This window comes from Propithecus coquereli, unplaced genomic scaffold (genome assembly GCF_000956105.1).
Source record: "Propithecus coquereli isolate 6110/MARCELLA unplaced genomic scaffold, Pcoq_1.0 Scaffold86, whole genome shotgun sequence".
Taxonomy (NCBI): domain Eukaryota; kingdom Metazoa; phylum Chordata; class Mammalia; order Primates; family Indriidae; genus Propithecus; species Propithecus coquereli.
The window spans coordinates 309108-326951 of record NW_012154840.1 but is presented as its reverse complement, the minus strand read 5'-3'; the positions used below and the strand labels follow the sequence as shown (position 1 = coordinate 326951).

General features: G+C 34.9%; 1 protein-coding gene across 1 annotated transcript in view; it reads left to right on the top strand.

The window, feature by feature from the left end:
- The window catches only part of LOC105826142 (sodium/hydrogen exchanger 2-like), a 198613-nt gene that overhangs the window by 176348 nt on the left and 4421 nt on the right, over positions 1 to 17844 (top strand). The window contains exon 6 of the mRNA XM_012664069.1: positions 7771 to 7905. Coding sequence (XP_012519523.1) covers positions 7771 to 7905 — 135 coding nt within the window. The remainder of the gene's footprint in view (positions 1 to 7770; positions 7906 to 17844) is intronic.

Genomic DNA, 17844 nt, shown 5'->3' with positions numbered 1-17844 from the left:
TATTCAGGTGAATGGGTTTTAAAGTAAATATTCCCTGAATATATAGATTTATTACCCTTAAAGGTCAGCTTTCTGCTTTTCAATGTGTCTTTCTTCACTCCTCACCCTCCACCCCACCCTCAGTTAGCTTTTAAAAGCACCTTTAGAATGTATCTCTTTATTTGTATTTTACCTTTCATGAATGTATTTATAGAATTCGTATATTTATGTATTGAACAAATGTTCAATATTTATGTATTGAACATTCCTTATAGGAAGTCAAATATTTTCTTTGCAGCCGCAGCCATGAAACAACTATGTTAATACCACCCCCAGCATCTCTGAATCAAGATCTTATGGATAATATTCAAGAAATATTGACCACAAACCTTTATAAAATCAGGAGAGTGGTAAGATTTTTTTCAGTATGTATCACTTTATTAATCACACAAATGGAATAAACCTAGTTAGTATTCTTTTTATGGATCCAAATGAAACTTGTCCCGTACATATGTCACAGTAATATTGGAAGGGTATATGAAATGTTAAGTCAATGTTTAAGTCACATTCAGACTTCTTACTCGTAGGAAAGTACTTTAAAAAATTTCTATTTAACAGCTAGTGCATTGCATTACATGATGTGCAAGGGTCCTGAAAGTTGACAGCACCTCTTAAGTATTTGGTTTTCTATGGTAAACTCTATTCTATTTAGCATATTACAAAAATTGCATGTTTTAGTTATAAAAGTATCTTGTTGCTAGAGAGCTGCCAAATTCCAAAGTTTTATAGATTTAGACTGTGGTAAAATATACCTAATAAGTCTAGGAAAAAACAATAGATAATATTTCTTTGATAATTCAAAAATCTGTAAATATTTAAGCATACCAGTATTCTATCATTATTTCTTCACAGAAAAAATATTCTCCTCTTCATGTTAGTAGGTGCAATCACATTTTGAAATTAAAATTTTACTTTCATGCTAGAAACAGATTGATTTAAACTTGTAGCTTTAAGTCATTGCTATTAAGACAATTTTACCTTTGTGAATTTTATAACCCTAGGTACAAATAAATGTAATGGAAGTGCCAATTAACATAAATGTGAAAAATATTTTATTTGGTAGTGTGCTGGATAACGGAATTATTGTGTGATGAAGAGGCTTAGAGAATAGAGCTCAATTGATTTGAAAATTGCTTTTAGCTCTGGAGAGGAAATCTGGCACATAATTACAATAATAAATATATAGTAATAATAAATGAATATTATTCTTTTAATGCTGATTCATACGTAATCCAAATTATTTCTTTAAAGTGGTATAACAATGCAATATGTTTGTTTCCTAACATTCCTATTTATAAATAATACTTCTTACATTAGAGTATGAAGTAATTGTAACGTTCAAAGTGTTATGAAGAAGTATGTCTACACTTTGCATTGTCAGACCTTTTAAAAATAATTATGTATAATTTTGTTTTCTAAACTTAAATTATATGTGAGAGGAAAATAACAGAATCTGGAGGAAAAAACAGGAAAAAATCACCCAAGTGAGGGAAAATAGGTCCTTTGACATCTTTACAGTTTCTTTTCTAGATGAATAGACAATTCTTTCTGGTGACTTATACTTCAAACTAACTGAAGGTACCATGATTTTTTTTTTTAGTTTGATTGACTTTTATTATTTTCAAATGATTGATTTATGTTGTTATTTTTTTTTTATTTCAGGGTATTATGAGGGTACAAACATTATGTTTACATTTTATGTCTTTGCCTCACCCAAGCGAGGGTTAGAGGCATGCCCTTCCCCTCTACAATGCTCCCCGTGTCCTTTAGTTGTGGGTTTACCACCCCCATCTCCCTAATCCCTGGAGAATATTACTGCCCTGTGAGCACCCTAGTGTTCATCAATTAGTACCAATTTGATGGTGAGTACAAGTGGAGCCCATTCTTCCGATCTTGTAATACCTCACTTCGCATAATGGGCTCAAGTTCAATCCAAGAAAACATAAGAGGTGCTAGCTAGATCACTGTTGTTTCTAATAATTGAGTAATATTCCATTGTATACATATACCAAATTTTAATAATCCACTCATGAATTGATGGGCATTTGGGTTGTTTCCACATCCTTGCAATAGTGAATTTTGCTTCCATAAACGTTTGGGTGCAGATGACTTTATTATAGAGTCTCTTTTGCTCTTTTGGGTAGATGTCTGATAGTGCTAGTGCTGGATCGAAAGGTATTTCTATTTTTAGCTCTTTGAGGTATCTCCAAATTCTTTTCCGCAGAAGTTGCACAAATTTGCAGTCCCACCACCAGTGTAACAGTGTTCCTGTCTCTCCACATCCTCGCTAGCATTTGTTGTTTAGGGATTTTTTGATAGAGGCCAATATCACTGGGGTTAGGTGATATCTCATTGTGGCTTTGATTTGCATTTCTCTAATTATTAGAGATGTTGAGTAACTTTTATGCTTGCTAGCCATTATTCTGTCATCTTTTGAGAATATTCTGTTCATTTCCTTTGCCCATTTATTTATGGGATTGTTTGATTTTTTCTTTTTCATTTTTTTTTAAGTTCTAGATAGATTCTTGTTATCCGCCCTTTATCGGATGTGTGGAGAGCAAATATTTTCTCTCATTCTGTAGGCTGTCTATTCACTCTAATAATAGTTTCCTTGGCTGTGTAAAAGCTTTTTAATTTGATCAGATCCCATTTATTTGTTTTTGTTGCTGCATTGATTGCTTTGGGGTCTTCTTCAAAAATTATTTGCCTAGGCCGATATCTGAAAGGGTCTTCCCAACATCTTCTTCTAGAATTCTTAAGATTTCATGCCTTAGGTTTAAGTCTGTTATCCATCTTGAATTGATTTTTGTGAGAGGTGAGAGGTGGGGTTCCAGTTTCATTCTTCTGCATGTAGCTATACAGTTTTCCCAGCACTATTTATTGAAAAGAGATTCTTTTCCCCAGTGTATATTTTGTCTGCTTTGTCAAAGATTAGATTACCATATGCAGATGGTTTCCTCTGTGCATTCTCAGTCCTGCTCCAAAGGTCTATGTCTCTGTTCTTGTGCCAGTACCATGCTGATTTAGTTACTATAACCATGTGGTACAGCTTGAAGTCTGGTAGACTGATACCTCCCAGTTTGTTTTTTTTACTTAAGATTGCTTTGGCTGTACGAGGTCTTCTCTGCTTCCATACAAAGTGTATTGTTTTTTCTGGAATTGTAAAGAATGGTGATGGTACTTTGATAGAGATTGCATTAATTCCGTAGATCACGTTAGGTACTATGGACATTTTAACGATATTGATTCTACCAATCCATGAGCAAGGTAGGTTTTTCCATCTGTTTACATCTTCTACAATTTCTTTTCTTAGTGTTTCATAGTTTTCCTTGTATATGTCTCTCATGTCTTTCATTAAAGATAGTTCTAGATATTTAGTTTTCTTTGAGGCTATTGTAAAAGGTATTGCATTTTTTATTTGAATTTAGGCTTGACAATTATTGACATATATGAATGTCTCTGATTTTTGTGTATTGATTTTGTATCCTGAGACTTTACTGAATTCATTTATCAATTCTAGGAGTCTCTTGGTTGAATCCTTGGGATTTTCTAGGTATAATATCATATCATCGGCAAAGAGCGAGAGTTTTATCTCTTCTGCCCCCATTTGGACCCCCTTAATTCCCCTCTCTTTTCTAATTGCTCTAGCAAGGACTTTCAGCACTATGTTGAATAGAAGTGGAGATAGTGGGCAACCTCGTTTGGTTCTGGTTCTAAGTGGGAATGTTTTCAATTTTTCCCCATTCAGTATTATATTCGTCATGGGTTTATCATAAATGGACTTGATAATTTTAAGGTATGATCCATTTATGCCTATTTTTTAAAAGAGTTTTTATCATAAAAGTGTGCTGGACTTTGTCAAATGCTTTTTCTGCATCTATTGAGAAAATCGAATGGTCTTTGCTCTTGCTTTTATTTATGTGGCAAATTGCATTTATAGATTTGTGTATTACTGATAAGAAAGGACTTCTTCCATTTTACTATTTTTTTTATAATTCTTATACCTTTTCTGTAATTCATTTCCTCCATTAACACCTTCTTTTCTGTTTCTTTTATTTGTAGTGTACCAATTTTATTTTGTTATTTCTTTTCTGAAAAATTTAAAGATATTTGTCTAGCGATTAAATGGGACTTACCTCTCGCATACTAAATTTATAGCAGTCTAATTTGCATTGATAACATTTTAGCTTAAATTGTACACAAAATGTGTTCTCCTATACATCTCCTCCTCTTTAGGTTCTTATTGTCAGACATTACATATTTATACATGTACATTATACCATGCATGCATTAACATTGATTCATAATTATTGTTTTATGCATTTGTCTTTTAAATCATATGGGAAACAGAAAGAGGTGTTGCAATCCAAAAGTATAATTCTTGCTTTTATATTGACCTATGTAATTACATTTATTTGAATTCTGAAATTCTTTATTTTTTTATGGCTTTAAGTTACTCTTTAATTTTTTTTTCAGCCTGAAGGGATCTGTTTAGCGTTTCTTGTAGGGCAGGTCTACTAGTTGTAAATTCCCTGGGTTTTATTTATCTGAGAATGTCTTCATTTTTACTTAATTTTTGAAGGATGGTTTTTTGGATATAGAATTTTTGCTTAATGGTGGTTTTCCCTCAGCAGTTTAAATATGCCATCCCACTGCCTCTGGCTTCCATGGTTTCTGATGAGAAATCAATCAGCTGTTGCTGTTTTTGAGGATCAATTGTACATGATGAATCACTTCTCCCTTGCTGCTTTCAGGATTTGCTCTTCATTCTTGGCTTCTGACAATGTGATTATAGTGTATTTCAATGTGGATCTCTTTTTGTTTATCTTTCTTAGAGTTCATTGAGCTTCTTAGATGTATAGATTTGTGTCTTCTATAAAATTTGGAATTTTTGGCCATTATTTCTCCAAATATTTTTTCATCTCCTTTCTCTTTCTCTTATCATTGTGAGACTATCATTATGCATATGTTGGTATGCTTGATATTGTCCTACAGATATCTTAGCTCTGTTAATTTTTATTATATTTTATTTTATTCCCTCAGATTAATTTTAATTGATCTCTTTTCAAGTTTGCTGATTTGTTTTACTACGTGCTCAAATCTGCTGTTGAAAATCTTTGGTGAATTTTATTTTCATTACTGTACTTTTCAGCTCCAGAACTTCTGTTTTATTTTTTTATAATTTCCATCTCTTTCAATATTCTCTATCTGTTCATATATTGTTCTCTTGTTTTCTTTTAGTTCTTTGCCCATAGTTTCTTTTGTCTCTTTGAGTATATTTGAGACAGTTGATTTAAACTCTTTGTCTAGTGAGTCCAATGTCTGTGATTCCTCAAAGTACAATTTCTGTTAATTATATTTTCTGTGAATGGTCTGTACATTCTTGTTTCTTTGTATGCTTCATATTTTTTTCTAAAACCCTAACAATTTCAAATATTATAACGTGGTAATTTTGGAAAAAAGATTCTTCCCTCACCTTCTCAGAATTGTTTATTGTTGTTTTTGCTTGCTATGGGCTATAGATTTATTTTTAATTTGTGATAACTCTTAAAGTGGTATTCATTGCCACATGTAGTCTCTGAAGTCTCTGTTCTTTTTGTTTGTATTCATCTAGTGTTTAGACAGATTTCAATGAATGCCATGAGTGGAATAACAAAAGACAGAAGAATATAAAAATAAATTAAGATAATAGAAAAGAAAACCTTCTAGTCTTTGAAGATTGGCTCTGGGTTGGAACACTTTGTAAATGCTTTTCAGGCCAAATTTACTAATCTGCCTTAGCCTTCACTTTATGCTTGAACTAAGTGTGGAGATCAGCCAGAGGTGAGAGCTCAGGGTTTTCTTAGGCCATTTCTGCACATGCATTCTTACCTGGTCATGCTTGTGGCTTTCTGAATTCCCCAATATATGCTACAATGTTTTCGAGGAATGACCTCCATCTAGTCATTTATCCACCCTGTATAAACTTTCAATTAGGTAAAACAAAGGCAACTACCTTGTGACAGGCTTTCAGGCAACCCTCAGACAAATTAGAATAGATGAACATAATTCTTTGAGAATAAAGTCTTCTCTGCTCCCTCTAGAAATAGGAACTGGTATCCCACACTGAGAACGTGGGTTACCATCTTCAAGATTACTGTAGAGATGTGGAGTTTCATGGAATAAGGGCAAATAAAAGTGCCATAAAGCTTTACTACCATTTTAAGTTGTCTTTTTATTGATTTGACATTCACTTGGTTGCTTTAATCCTTCAGTTGTTTTCTGTAACTTTTACAATGTTGATTCTGATAATTTTTGCTTGATTTTTCTATGGTTCTTTGGAGGGACATACCCTTTGAGCTGCCTATGCCACTATTTTAACTGGCATCATTCAGCGTACTCAAATTTTGATGTCATTGTATTGAATCTACAGATCAATTTGGGAAGAATTGATATCTCTGTAATACTGAATCTTTTGAATCATGAACATGGTATATCTCTCCATTTATTCATATGTTCTTTAATTTATCTCAGAATTTTTAAAATTTTAGTGTAAAAGTCTTTTCTACATTTTGTCAAATTCATTTCTAAGTATTTAAAATTTCATTGCTATTGCAAATGGTATTATTTTTGAATTTTATTTCCCTATTTCTTTCTGATATATAGAAAAAACACTGATTTTAAAATGTTGATATTGTATTACATAATCTTGCTAAAATACCTTATTATTTCTCATAGAATATTTTTTATTTGATTAGATAGATTTCCTACATAAATGATGATGTCCTCTGCAAATAGCAAATAGAGACAGTTTTACTTATTCCTTACTATCTTCTGCATGCTTTTCATACTTTTTTGACTTACTGCACTGGATAGCCTCTCTAGAGGAATGTTGTATGAAAATGGTAAGAGTGTACATCTTTGTCTTTTTTCTTACCTTTGAGGAAAAGCATTTAGTCTTTCACCATTATGTTTAATGTTAGCAGGAGGTATTTTATTCCTTTGTTGCCAAGACTTTTTATAAGAAATGGGTGTTAAATTTTATCCAATTGTTTTTCCAGCATTTTTTGATTATGTTTTCTTTTACTTTTGGTTAGGTAATATATTTATTATATTGATCGATTTTCAAATATTAAATCAACCTTGCATTCCTGGGATTAATCCCACTTAGTCATGAAGAATTACTCTTTTCATACATTGTTGGATTCAATTGGATAAAAACCTGTTTATGATTTTTTATCTATGTTCATCAGGGATATTGGTCTGTAGTTGTTTTTCTTGTAATATGTATTGTTTTGGTGTTAGGGTAACTAACCTCATGCAATGAGTTGGGAGGTATTCTCCTTCCCTTTTCTAGAAGTGTTTGTATGGGATTTGTATTATTTATTTCTTGAGTGTTTGGTGGACTTCAGTAGTTTCAAAAGTATCACAACAAGCAACTGAAATAAATATCGGTTTACTTAAAACCTAGTTCATTTTATTGCTACATCTTAAAGTCTTTAAACTGAAGAAATTCTGAGTGATTTGGGCTTGAGAAATGTGCCTTATTTCTTAGCCCAGTAGAGAGAGACATATAAAAGATAAAAGGAGATCTATACATTTTTGAAATTTTGAAGACCTCTAATACCTTTCATACATTAACAGTTTATATCAAATTTACTTATGTATAAAAATTGAATTTATTCACTTTTTTAAATGTTCATATCATTGGAACTTTAATTCTGACATCTCCATGTTGTGTATTTTGATAAGGCTCCAGCATATAACAGGTACACCCTTCCAGGAGAAACAGAAACAGCAGAACAGGCAAAGGAAATTCTCATTTGGCGACACAAGAGCCTGCGACTGAGTCTTTCTCGAAGTGACTCCAATAGGTCTCAAATGGAGGTATGTTTTCTGTTAAAGTTGTGTTTTTCTTCTTCTAATTGTTCTGTTGTAATTCCATCTTATTTGGTAGCTTCACTTTCCTGTACTAGATATAGAGTTCTGGTAAAGGCCAAATAGGATTACTTGAACTTTTTTAAAACAGCTTTTTAATAGGCAGGCCTTCACAGGTGAGGTAGAAGGCCTGATAAAACCTTGTCACAAATAAGTATTGATGTAGCTCTGGAAGACCTCAGTTTCAGCAATAGAAATAAATATTACCATATAGCAGGGCCCTAGACTCTGTGGATACCAAGTAAATATATCATTAATACACCTATTATAGAGTCATGTTTTCCATTTCCTCTTCTAAAAACACTATATGTTAACTACTATGTTGATTCAGGTTGGGCATAAGAGAAGAAAATAGGTAGAGAGGAAGCCTGAAAATCTCTCAGGCAGTGCTAGTGGTAAAACCTGGAGGTGAAGTTCAGGGTTCAGGTTTTCAAAGTAAATATCAAGCTATTAGTTTTAAGCCAGTGGAAGATGAGAATCAGGGGGAAAGTAAGGCAGTTTGTCATTGGCTTTAATGTACAGTGCCTGTGGGCTACATTTTAAATTCCATAAAGTAGGGGACTAAGATTTTCTTGCTTATCACTCTATCTTCAGCACGTAAAATACTGCCTCACACACAGTAATGAATAATAATGATGACTATATAGTAATAAGCGACATTTATTGAGTTTTTACTATCATTCTGTTACCACTTTAAGCATTTTACATTATCTCTTGTAATCCTCATAATTCCCTTTGATGTAGCTATTACCTTATAGATTAAGAAACTGAAAAAAGTGAGATAACTAGTCCAGAAAATCAGGATTCAAATACATTCATTGTAGGTGCTCAAGAAATGTATGATGAAACATTAATGTGTGAATGAATTAAATGATTTAATAGGTTACACTCTATACTGGCATAAGAGTGATTTATGTGGGCTACTGGGCATGCTGAAGAGGACTTGATTTTTAAAACTACATGATACTCTAGAATTTACTATGATATGCACATGTATGGGCGGTGAGTGTCACCCTGGGGACAAAGATAAACTCCTCGTTTTGCAATGAAGCTGAAGTCTAGGGTGTAATGAGAGAATAAGGAGACATTTGTTCAGTTTTTTTCTTTTCTGATGGATCAGGTGGTATTAGAGTAGTGGTAATGGTGTTGCCAAGACAGGGTACATACAACCAATTCAGCTTCCCTTACAAATATCAATAGAACTACTATAGTGGGTGGTGTGCCTACTCTGAGAACCTTATCCATGAAAAGGTATAAATAGTGAACACCAAACTCTGTTATAATTTAGTTCACATGTGGAGCAGAAACAGAATCGAATATGTTATGTGACTGTGTAAAACTAATGGTAGCATGACTACTTCAATTATCCTAATTTGATTATATAAATGTATCAAATTATTACTTGTACCCTGAAAATATGTACATCTAAAATATACCAATCAATAAATGACAAATTGAAATAAAACCATAATGGTAGCAGATTTCCATATTTAAGCCTAGCAATGGAAGTTATGGAAGAATTATACATTGTTTTGAAACAATTTATGAATCCATGAGCTCAGACGCTGTCTTGACCCAAAGCCAGATTTATATGTTTGGATATATTACATGGTGGTCTCATCCTGGGGTGCCCAATGCCCCAATAAAATGACCAATAGGAAACTGCTAAGAAAGATTTTGCCAGGTGCTAACTCAATGGGGTTGAAACATAGGGACTAATCTAATTGTGATACTGCAGTGTGAGGTTCAAGCCAGAAAAAAGAACAGAACTGAGGGATGAGATTAAAGGATCAGGATGGGTTGGATTTCTCAAAAGAAGACATACATATGACCAACAGGTATATAAAAAAAATCCCCAACAACACTAATCATAAAAATGCAAATCAACATCACAATGAAATATCATTTCAATGCAGTTAAAATGCCTATTATCAAAAAGACAAACAATGACAAATGCTGGTGAGGATGTGAAGAAAGAGAAATGCTGGTACACTGTTGGTGGGAATGTAAATGAGTATGGTCACTATGGAAAACAATATGAAGGTTTGCCAAAAATCAGAAAATTTAAATACCATATGGTACAGCAATCCCACTGCTGAGAATATATATAAAAGAAAGGAAATTAGTATGTCAAAGAGATAGCTCCACTCTTGTGCTTATTGAAGCACTATTCACAATAGCCAAGATATGGAATCAAAGTAAGTGTCTATCGATGGATGAGGTGATAAGGACAATGTGTTCATATGTACAATAGAATATTATTTCACTATAGAAAGGATGAAATCCTGTCATTTGCAACAACATAGACAGAACTGGAGGACATTATGTTAAGTGAAATAAGCCAGGCATAGAAAGACAAATGTCACCTGTTCTCATTTTTATGTGGGATCTAAAAAAAAATAAATGATCTCATGGTGGTAGAGAGTATAATGATGCTTGCCAGAGGCTGGGAAGAGTAGTGGGAAAGTGGGGATAAAGAGGTTAGTTAATGGGTACAAAACAGTTAGATAGAAGGAATAAGATTGAGTGTTCATAGTGTTCAGAAGCACAACAGGGTGACTATAGTTAGCAGTAATTTATTGTGTATTTCATAACTAGAGGAGTAAATTTGGACTGTTTCAACACAAAGCCATGATAAATGTTTGAGATAATGGATATACCAGTTTCTCATATTTGATTATTAGACATTGTATCCTTGTATCAAAATATTACATGCATCATATCAATAAGTACAATCATAATAATTCCATAACATTTTTTTAAAAAGTAGAATGCTGGGCATGTTAGAGCAGGATAAGGGAGTAATGACATGAATAAAGGTATAGAGATGGGAAACAGGGAGGAGACTTGTATTATTTGGGCACAGGATTTCTTTCAGACAATAAGAGAGAGAGGCGAAAGGGCAGGCAAAAAGGGAAAGGGAAGGTGAGGTGGAGGAGATGGAGGGTGAGAAGAATATGACGGAAAGTAGAGGAAATGTACTGAAGACATGGAATGCCAGAGTGAAGGTTTAGAAACTTGATCTGATAAATAATAACGGATCCCTCTTATTCTTAATCCAAGAGTGAAGAGTTGTATTGGCCATGATAAATGTAATGTTTTGGAAGATTAATCTAGTTTCAATGTGGAAGATTTGATTCAGTAGAGAGATATGCCGGTGGTGGGAAAATCAATTTAGGTGCTATTGTAGTAATCATTTTATTGCCTCTGAATATTAAAAAATGCCAATTTTCCTTTTTTATTTATAAGTATTCAATTTTAAGTTGGCTGATATCTGGCCTTCATTTTTTAGAGGATATTTGGAAACAGAGTACTGCCATTTTTGAGGCTTTGAATATGTGCATAGTTTGATTAAAGTTAGAAAATAAAAAGCTGACATAATGGGAAGTTTAAGACCATTTAGTCGAGAAGAAAGAAATCTACTATTTGGCCAACAGGATGTGATATAATTCTGATTAGGATCCTTTGTAATAATGAACAATAAAATGAGAAAAATAAATATTAAAGGGAATAATCCCTGTATTCTAAATATTGCCTCATTTAAACTTGACAACACCTAAAGGACAGATATAAGGCACCCATCATTTCATTTAAAATCAATATATGTAACTTAAACATTTGTACCCCTGTAATATTCTGAAACAAAATAATAAATAAAATTATTAATGGATTTAGAGATCAAATAAAATACATAATAGCAGTACCTATTAGATGTAAACTCTATCTCCCCAGAATTGGCATATGCATTTGATATTTGCAATATCAATATCAATAGATAAATGGCAATATATCAACATTATTTGTTTTTTATTTTTTTATTTTTATTTCAGAATATTATGAGGGTACAAACAATTTGGTTACATTTTATGTCTTTGGCTCACCCAAGCGAGGGTTAGAGGCATGCCCTTCCCCTCTACAATGCTCACTACGTCCATTAGTTGTGAGTTTATGCCCCAACCCCCTAATCCCTGGAGAATATTACTACCGTGTGAGCACCATAGTGTTGATCAGTTAGTGCCAATTTGATGGCAAGTACATGTGGAGCCTATTCTTCTGATCTTGTGATACCTCACTTCGGATAGAGCTCAAGCTCTATCCAGGAAAATATAAGAGGTGCTAGATCACTCTTGTTTCTTATTGAGTAGCATTCCATTGTATACATATAACAAATTTTAATAATCTACTCATGAATTGACGGGCTCTTGGGTTGTTTCCATATCCTTGCAATAGTGAATTGTGCTGCCATAAACATTCGAGTGCAGATGTCTTTATTATAGAATGTCTTTTGCTCTTTTGGGTAGGTGCCTAATAGTGCTATTGCTGGATCGAATGGTATTTCTATTTTTAGCTCTTTGAGGTATCTCCAAATTCTTATCTACATAGAATCAGGATGTTTCTTTGAAAGTAAATTTTGAAAACCTTAATCATGCTTTAAGAATTTAACATCTCTAATCATTAGAGAAATGCAAATCAAAACCACAATGAGATATTACCTAACCCCAGTGAGATTGGCCTCTATCAAAAAATCCCAAAACAACAAATGCTGGCGAGGATGTAGAGAGACAGGAACACTGTTACACTGCTGGTGGGACTGCAAATTAGTGCAACCTCCTTTGAGCATTTCTTGTAGGCTGGTCTAGTGGTGACAAATTCTCTTAGTGTTTGCTTGTCAGGGAAAGATTTTATTTCTCTTTCCTTCATGAAATTTAGTTTAGCATACAAATGTTTTAGCAGACAATTATTTTGTTTAAGAAAACTAAAAAGCAAGACCAGGGAAGTTTTCCTTAATTATTCCCTTAAATAGGTTTTCCACACTTTTGCTTTTTCTTCTTCTCCCTCAGGAATACTTTAGATTTGTAGGTTTGGAAGCTTTCCATAATTCCATATTTCTCAAGTGCTTTGTTCATTTTTTTTAAAATTCATTTTTTAAATTTTTGTCTGACTGGGTTAATTCAAAAGACTGTCGTAAAGATCTGAAATTCTTTCTTCCGCTTCTTCTAGTCTCTTGTTAAAACTTTCCACTGTATTTTGTAATTCCTTAAATGAATTTTTCCTCTCCAGAAGTTTTGTTTAGTTTTTCTTAAAGTATCACTTTAGAGACTTTTTCATTCCTATTCTGAATTTTTTTATTTCTTTGTGTTGATTTTCAACTTTCTCTTGGATCTCATTGAGGTTTTTGTAATCAATATTTTGAATACACTTTCTGTTATTTCAAAGTTTTCATTTTGGTTTGTATCCAAAATGGATATCAAAAGGAGAGCTTTTATCCTTTGGGGATGTTGTAAAATTCTGTTTTTTCATATTACCATTGTTGTGTCTCTGGTTTCTTCTCATCTGGATAGAGTATTTCTTCTTATTATTTTTGAATTTATTTTTAACTGGACTTTTTTTTCCCTTGAGGACATGACTATAATGTATGTTGCTTTTGATCGCCTGACATCAGTTCTAGACTCTGTATGAGTTCCTTGGTTATAGATAATTTTTTTGTGGTGGCTTTCCCAGATGCTGGTGGTAGTAGTAATGAACTGGGTGGGTGAGCAAGTTCACTGCCTCTTGTGGAGCCAGAATAGCAAAGGTTTCATAAAGCTTATGGTGTTCCCCAATTCTGTGCACCTTTGTAAGTATTTTTTTTCCACTGCATTGAGCAATTAATTCAGCCTGCACATTAGTAGGTGGTGTTCACAGATAAGAACTGTCTGTGGCAGAAATAGAGGGGTATATGGAATGCCTCAATGGTAGGCACAAGCCCCAGCCCTGACAAGGGTGGTAGATAGAGCTCCCAGTCAATTGCACTGAGGTTTTTGCAGGGAGCAGAGGAGGGAGTCATTTCGTCTCCACTGCTAGGCTGGCTGTAATATGATCCATCTTCTCCTCATGTTCCTGTCATGACACTCAGGATAGTCATATCAGACAGATACCACTGTCCATCTTCAGGAATGCTGCCATTCCATGTAAAGAGGGGAAGCGGCCCCATCTCTCATGTAAGCCTAAGCCCATAGGGCACACCTCCCATGGGGTTGCATTTTCCCCTAAATGCCCTAGAAAGGCTGTCCACAGGTACACTCATGCCAATTTTCTATTGGAGAAGCCCTGGCTGTGTCCACTGTAGTTGGAGAGGAGGAGGTGAAAAGGTGAAATCCCCTTCTCTATGCCCCTTCATGACCACTGTGGCTGCTAACTGCTGGGGCAAAACCAAAGTCCTCCCACATAGAGCCCAACACAATGCCTGTATCTCTGCTGAAAGGGGCACAGTCACTCTCTTCCCACAAGTAGGAAGCTCTGAGACACAGAAAAACCCACCCTCCAGTTTCCTCTTTCCTAATGGGTGTTCCTTTGGTGCAGTACACTGCCTCTTTGCTTAGGAGCAGCAATCCCCAAGGGCTAAACCACTGAGAATCATGTTGCTCCTCTGAACCTAATAGCCTTGTTTGGCTGCTGCAATCCAAGTGAGTGTTGGAGAATATCTATGGGGGACCTGGTGATGTGAAGACACAAGGGTTCAAGGTACCTGGGCAGTACAGAGTCCCACAATAGGTGCCCACTTAGTATGGTGCCCACCACCACAGCTCAGCACTAGGGAGAAAGAGAGTAACCCTGCCCCAGCTGGAAGACTGGTGTAATGCGCTTGAGAAATCCCCAAATTGTAGCCCAATGGGGTACGTGGGCTCATGAGGAAAAATAAACTTTCTTTAATTAAAAAAATGAGCTGTCTTCCATAAGGGTGAGGGGAACTGAAAAGATCCTCACCTGCCCTTTCCAAAGAATACTAAGTCCTTCTTCCTTCTTTCTTTTTATGTATAATAGCTGCTTGTTGTGAGCTCCAGCACTCTCTCCTTAACACTTGACTCGAACTGTGATTATTCACCTGTAATTTTGGTTCTTCTATCTGAGAATTAGTGTCCAACATCTCTACTCAGCAATCTTGGGGGGGAAAAAAGCCCAAAACCATTGTGTGCTCTTGGCATATTTGTCAAAAATCAATTTGTGAAAAATGCATAAATGCCCTTCATAGGTTTATTTCTGGACTTTCTGATGTGTCTTTTTAAAATGACAGTACCATGTTGTTTTGATTACAATTACTTTATAATATGTTTTGAAACCAAGGAGTGTGATATCTTCAGCTTTGATCTTTTTGCTAAAGATTGTTTTGGCTACTCAGGGTCTTCTATGGTTTCATACAAATTTAATGACTTTCTAATTCTGTAAAAATTACATCAGAATTTTGCTAGGGAATACATTGAATCTGTGGATTGCTTTGGGTAGTATGGGCATTTTCACAATATTAATTTTCCAATCCCTGAACATTGAATATCTTTCCATTTGTATTTTTTCAATTTTTTTCAGTGTTTTATAGTTTCAGTATACAAGTCTTTCACCTCGTTGATTAAATTGACACATAAGTGATTAATATTTTGTTGCCATTGTTCAAAGGATTTTTTTCTTAAGTTCTTTCTCAGATAGTTAATTATCTGTATATATTAATAAAAATGCTACAGATTTTTGTGTGTGGATTTTGTATCCCACGACTTTAGTGAATTTATTTTTAAGGTATAACTATTTTTGTGAAGTCTTTAAGGTTTTCTATATATAAGTTCATGTCATCAACAAATACAGACAGTTTCATCTCTGTTTTTATTAAGTTGCCTTTTATCTAGTTATCTTATCTAATTGCTTTGGGTAGGAATTTCAATACTATGCTGAAAAGAAGTAGTGAGAGTGGGCATTCTTGTGTTGTCCCTCGTCTTACAAGAAAAGCTTTTGACTTTTCACCATTGAGAGTGATAACGTTTCAGCAGGACTATATGGAGTCCTTGAGGGCAGGAATGGGCCAGCATTGATACCTCATTATATTTATTCACGGACTTGGAGCAGCACTGAGTAAGTGTAGTCTCAAAATTCATGGGGGTAGTAGATGAAACAATGATCTTTGTTTCATACTCCTTTGAAAGACGTCTAAGTGGGGGATCTCCACCCTGCTATATACCACCTCTGTGCTGCACGTTTCTATTCTTCCATGTATGTTCATGGAGCATCTCCTCCATGGTTCTTGTAGGGCTTTATTATTGGGGAGAAACTCAGAAAAGGGAGATTAATGGGGTAAACTACTTCTTTCATCACTGTATTTGGTCTCAGGCTACATGTACTACTCATCTCCTACATTGACTATAACCTCAGTAGGTCTTGATGGCTTACTTGGTCATTTGATCTAACAATTCTTAAATTGACTGAGCCCTTGATAAGCATTCCCTTCTCAGACTGGAGTTGTTGCAGATGTCCAAATAGTGATGGAAGTACCAAAAGGTGATCAAACATATTGCCTAAGTTCCACACATTTTCTCTCTGACACTATTGGGTAAAAGGAATCCAGTCTCCTCCTGCTGATTATGGTCAGTAATCCTTGTTACAGTGTTCACTCCTCATTTGTTGGTTTGTGGACACAAGGAGACCAAAAAATCCAAGTATCAGCTATAGCTTCTACTTCAGCAGGACTTTTGCCTAATCCTAGGCAAAAGTATATCTATTAGGGACCCAGACACCTAATCTTGCAGAGCCCAGAATTGTGGGGACAGGAACACAAAGTACTCTACTGGGTCATTTGGAGTAATGGGAAGTGAGACCATTCCTGCTTCCACTCCTTAGTTCCCAGAATCATGTTTCATTCTTACTGGGGACACTGTACCATATAAAGGTCTCTCATTTAATTCACATACTGCATCCTAAGGGGTAGAATTCTATCCTTGCAGAGTATTGCCTGAAAGTTGCCACTTCAGCTATACTTTAAATTGGTCATTCCAACATTCTGTGGTACTGGCTGATTCTAGATTGTGTGTTATGTGATCTTGACCCACTGCAACACCTCATATCAGGTATGCTGTAAGCTCCTATATAATGATGCTGGTTGAGGCTCTATGAACAAGAAAGGTAAACCCATACCAGAACAGGCATCTCTCCTTAAAAGGATGAACCACTGACCCTTCCAGGAAAGAAGAAGCCCAATGCAGTGAGCTTACCACCAAGTGGCTGACTGGTCTCTTTGAAGAATAATATATTATTGGATTTTAGCATTGGTTATTTTGCCAGCAGGTTGGACATTGGGAAGCAGCAGTAGCTAGGTGGTTCTTGATAAGATGGAGTGTATGCTGTTGGGCCCATGCATACCCTCCATCTCTGCTGCCTGGCTCATTCTGTTTATGTGCCCATAGTGCCAGTTCTGGGATGGCCAAAGTACAAAGTTTAATGCCAACTGGAAAAGTTATTTTGTCTATATATTTATTCAGTGTCTCTTCTGGGTGGATATTTTCTGCAAGGCATTAATATATGATGCAAAAATCTTTCTACTTAGTGCTCACTCCTATATGTACATCAACATGCCGCTACTCAATACCTCCTTATCTTCCATCTTCCAGTCCTTTTTCTTTCAGATATTTGATTAGGTAGTTAGGCCATTGACCATTGTTTAGATATATGTATATGTTCTCAGCTCAGGCCATTTTTCCTTCCACATAAAGTAGATGACCAGGTGACATTTATTTCTGTTAGTTAGTGTTCTCTGATGACTGGTGATAAATTCTCTTAGTTTTTCTGTATATGAAAATATTTGTTTCTAATAAATAGAGAACATATCTTCTTTTAGAAGATATACAAAATATTCATGCCATCCTTGTGAATGCTTAGGCTATCCTTACTTTGGGCTACTCCTAGCCAATGATGGAGAAGGGTTAGATACTAATGACGGCCCAATCTTGATCAGTGCAAGATTCACCCTAACAGCTAATTTAAGTCAAAGACTTTACCTTGGCCTGGTTGAAAATTTCTGGAAATATTCTGTAGCCTGAGGCTTTTCCAACTTGATCCTTCCAGTGGATCTGGCTTATTATTTTTCTATTA